A 1,300-nucleotide genomic window follows, 5' to 3' on the forward strand; every position below is an offset into this window, starting at 1 on the left:
CCCGTGTGGATACGCTGGTGGGTCATAAGGGAGGAGACGTGGGTAAAGGCCTTCCAGCACTGAGAGCAGCTGAAGGGTCTCTCCCCTGTGTGGATCCGCTGGTGGCTCTGCAGGGTGGAGGAGCAGGTGAAGCCCTTCCCACACCGAGAGCAGGTGAACGGCCCCTCCCCGGTGTGGACATGCTGGTGCCTCAACAGGGCGCAGGAATTGCTGAATGCCTTCCCGCACTTGGGGCAGCTGAAGGGCCTCTCCCCCGTGGGGATACGCTGGTGGCTCCGCAGATTGGAGGAGCAGGTGAAGCCCTTCCCACACTGAGAGCAGGTGAACGGCATCTCCCCCGTGTGGACATGGCGGTGACTCCGCAGGGTGGAGGAATCGCTGAAGGCCTTCCCGCATTCAGGGCAACTGAAGGGCCTTTCCCCCGTGTGGACACGCTGGTGCCTCAGCAGGTTGGAGACCTGGGTAAAGGCCATCCTGCATTCAGGGCAATTGAAGGGCCTCTCCCCCGTGTGTACATGCTGGTGGGTCAGCAGGGTGGACGAATTGCTGAAGGCCTTCCCGCACTCGGGGCAGCTGAAAGGCCTTTCCCCCGTGGGGATACGCTGGTGGCTCCGCAGATTGGAGGAGCAGGTGAAGCCCTTCCCACACTGACCTCTCCCCCGTGTGGACCCGCTGGTGGGCCAACAGGTGGGAGGAATGTCTGAAGGCTTTCCCGCAGTCGGTGCAAGGGAATGGCCTCTCGCCGGTGTGACTGCGCCGATATGTCTCCAGGGCAGACGGGACGTGGAAGCCTTTCCCACAGTCGCCACACTTCCACGGTTCCTCTACGGGGCGGGATTCCTCAGGTTTCTCCATGGCCACAGCTTCAGCTGCACACAAACACGTGTAGAGCCCCTCCGTGCCATGAAATCCCCTTTCCAGGCCGTATAACTGTTTCAGGCTCCACACACAGTGCGCTGCAATAGTGGGGGCTCTCGTCCAGTCCCACTGATGCTGAAAACGTCCTCAAACAGGAACCAAAAAGCGTTGGTCCCTCTCTCAGAAATCACAGTCAAAAATCGTTGCGGTCCCGATGGATTGAGTGACTGTCAGACATTGACATCAAAGTGAGGACTGCAGACGCTGGAGAGTCAGTCAAAAAATGTGGCGCTGGAAAAGCACAGCAGGTCAGGCAGCATCTGAGGAGCAGGAGAGTCAATGGTTCAGGTGTAAGCCCTTCATCTGTTGATTTTGAAACTTCAGTCTTCAGATTTTCAAATACTCTGTAAAAAGAGATTACAAAAGCCATCACTATCAGTGC

The 1,300-nt window shown here is 57.9% G+C and overlaps 1 protein-coding gene across 1 annotated transcript; it reads right to left on the bottom strand.

Annotated features, from left to right (window-relative positions):
- Positions 1-2: 2 nt before the first annotated feature.
- On the bottom strand, positions 3-1,168 carry LOC122546661 (gastrula zinc finger protein XlCGF7.1-like; the record flags this gene model as incomplete). The annotated part of the gene is made up of 2 exons (XM_043685327.1): positions 653-1,168; positions 3-414 (listed from the first exon to the last, which is right to left on the bottom strand). Coding segments are annotated over exons 1-2 (615 nt in total), but the record flags the coding sequence as incomplete, so codon positions are not given.
- Between the last annotated feature and the right edge of the window lie 132 nt (positions 1,169-1,300).

The sequence above is a fragment of the Chiloscyllium plagiosum genome, unplaced genomic scaffold (genome assembly GCF_004010195.1).
Source record: "Chiloscyllium plagiosum isolate BGI_BamShark_2017 unplaced genomic scaffold, ASM401019v2 scaf_3705, whole genome shotgun sequence".
Lineage (NCBI taxonomy): Eukaryota > Metazoa > Chordata > Chondrichthyes > Orectolobiformes > Hemiscylliidae > Chiloscyllium > Chiloscyllium plagiosum.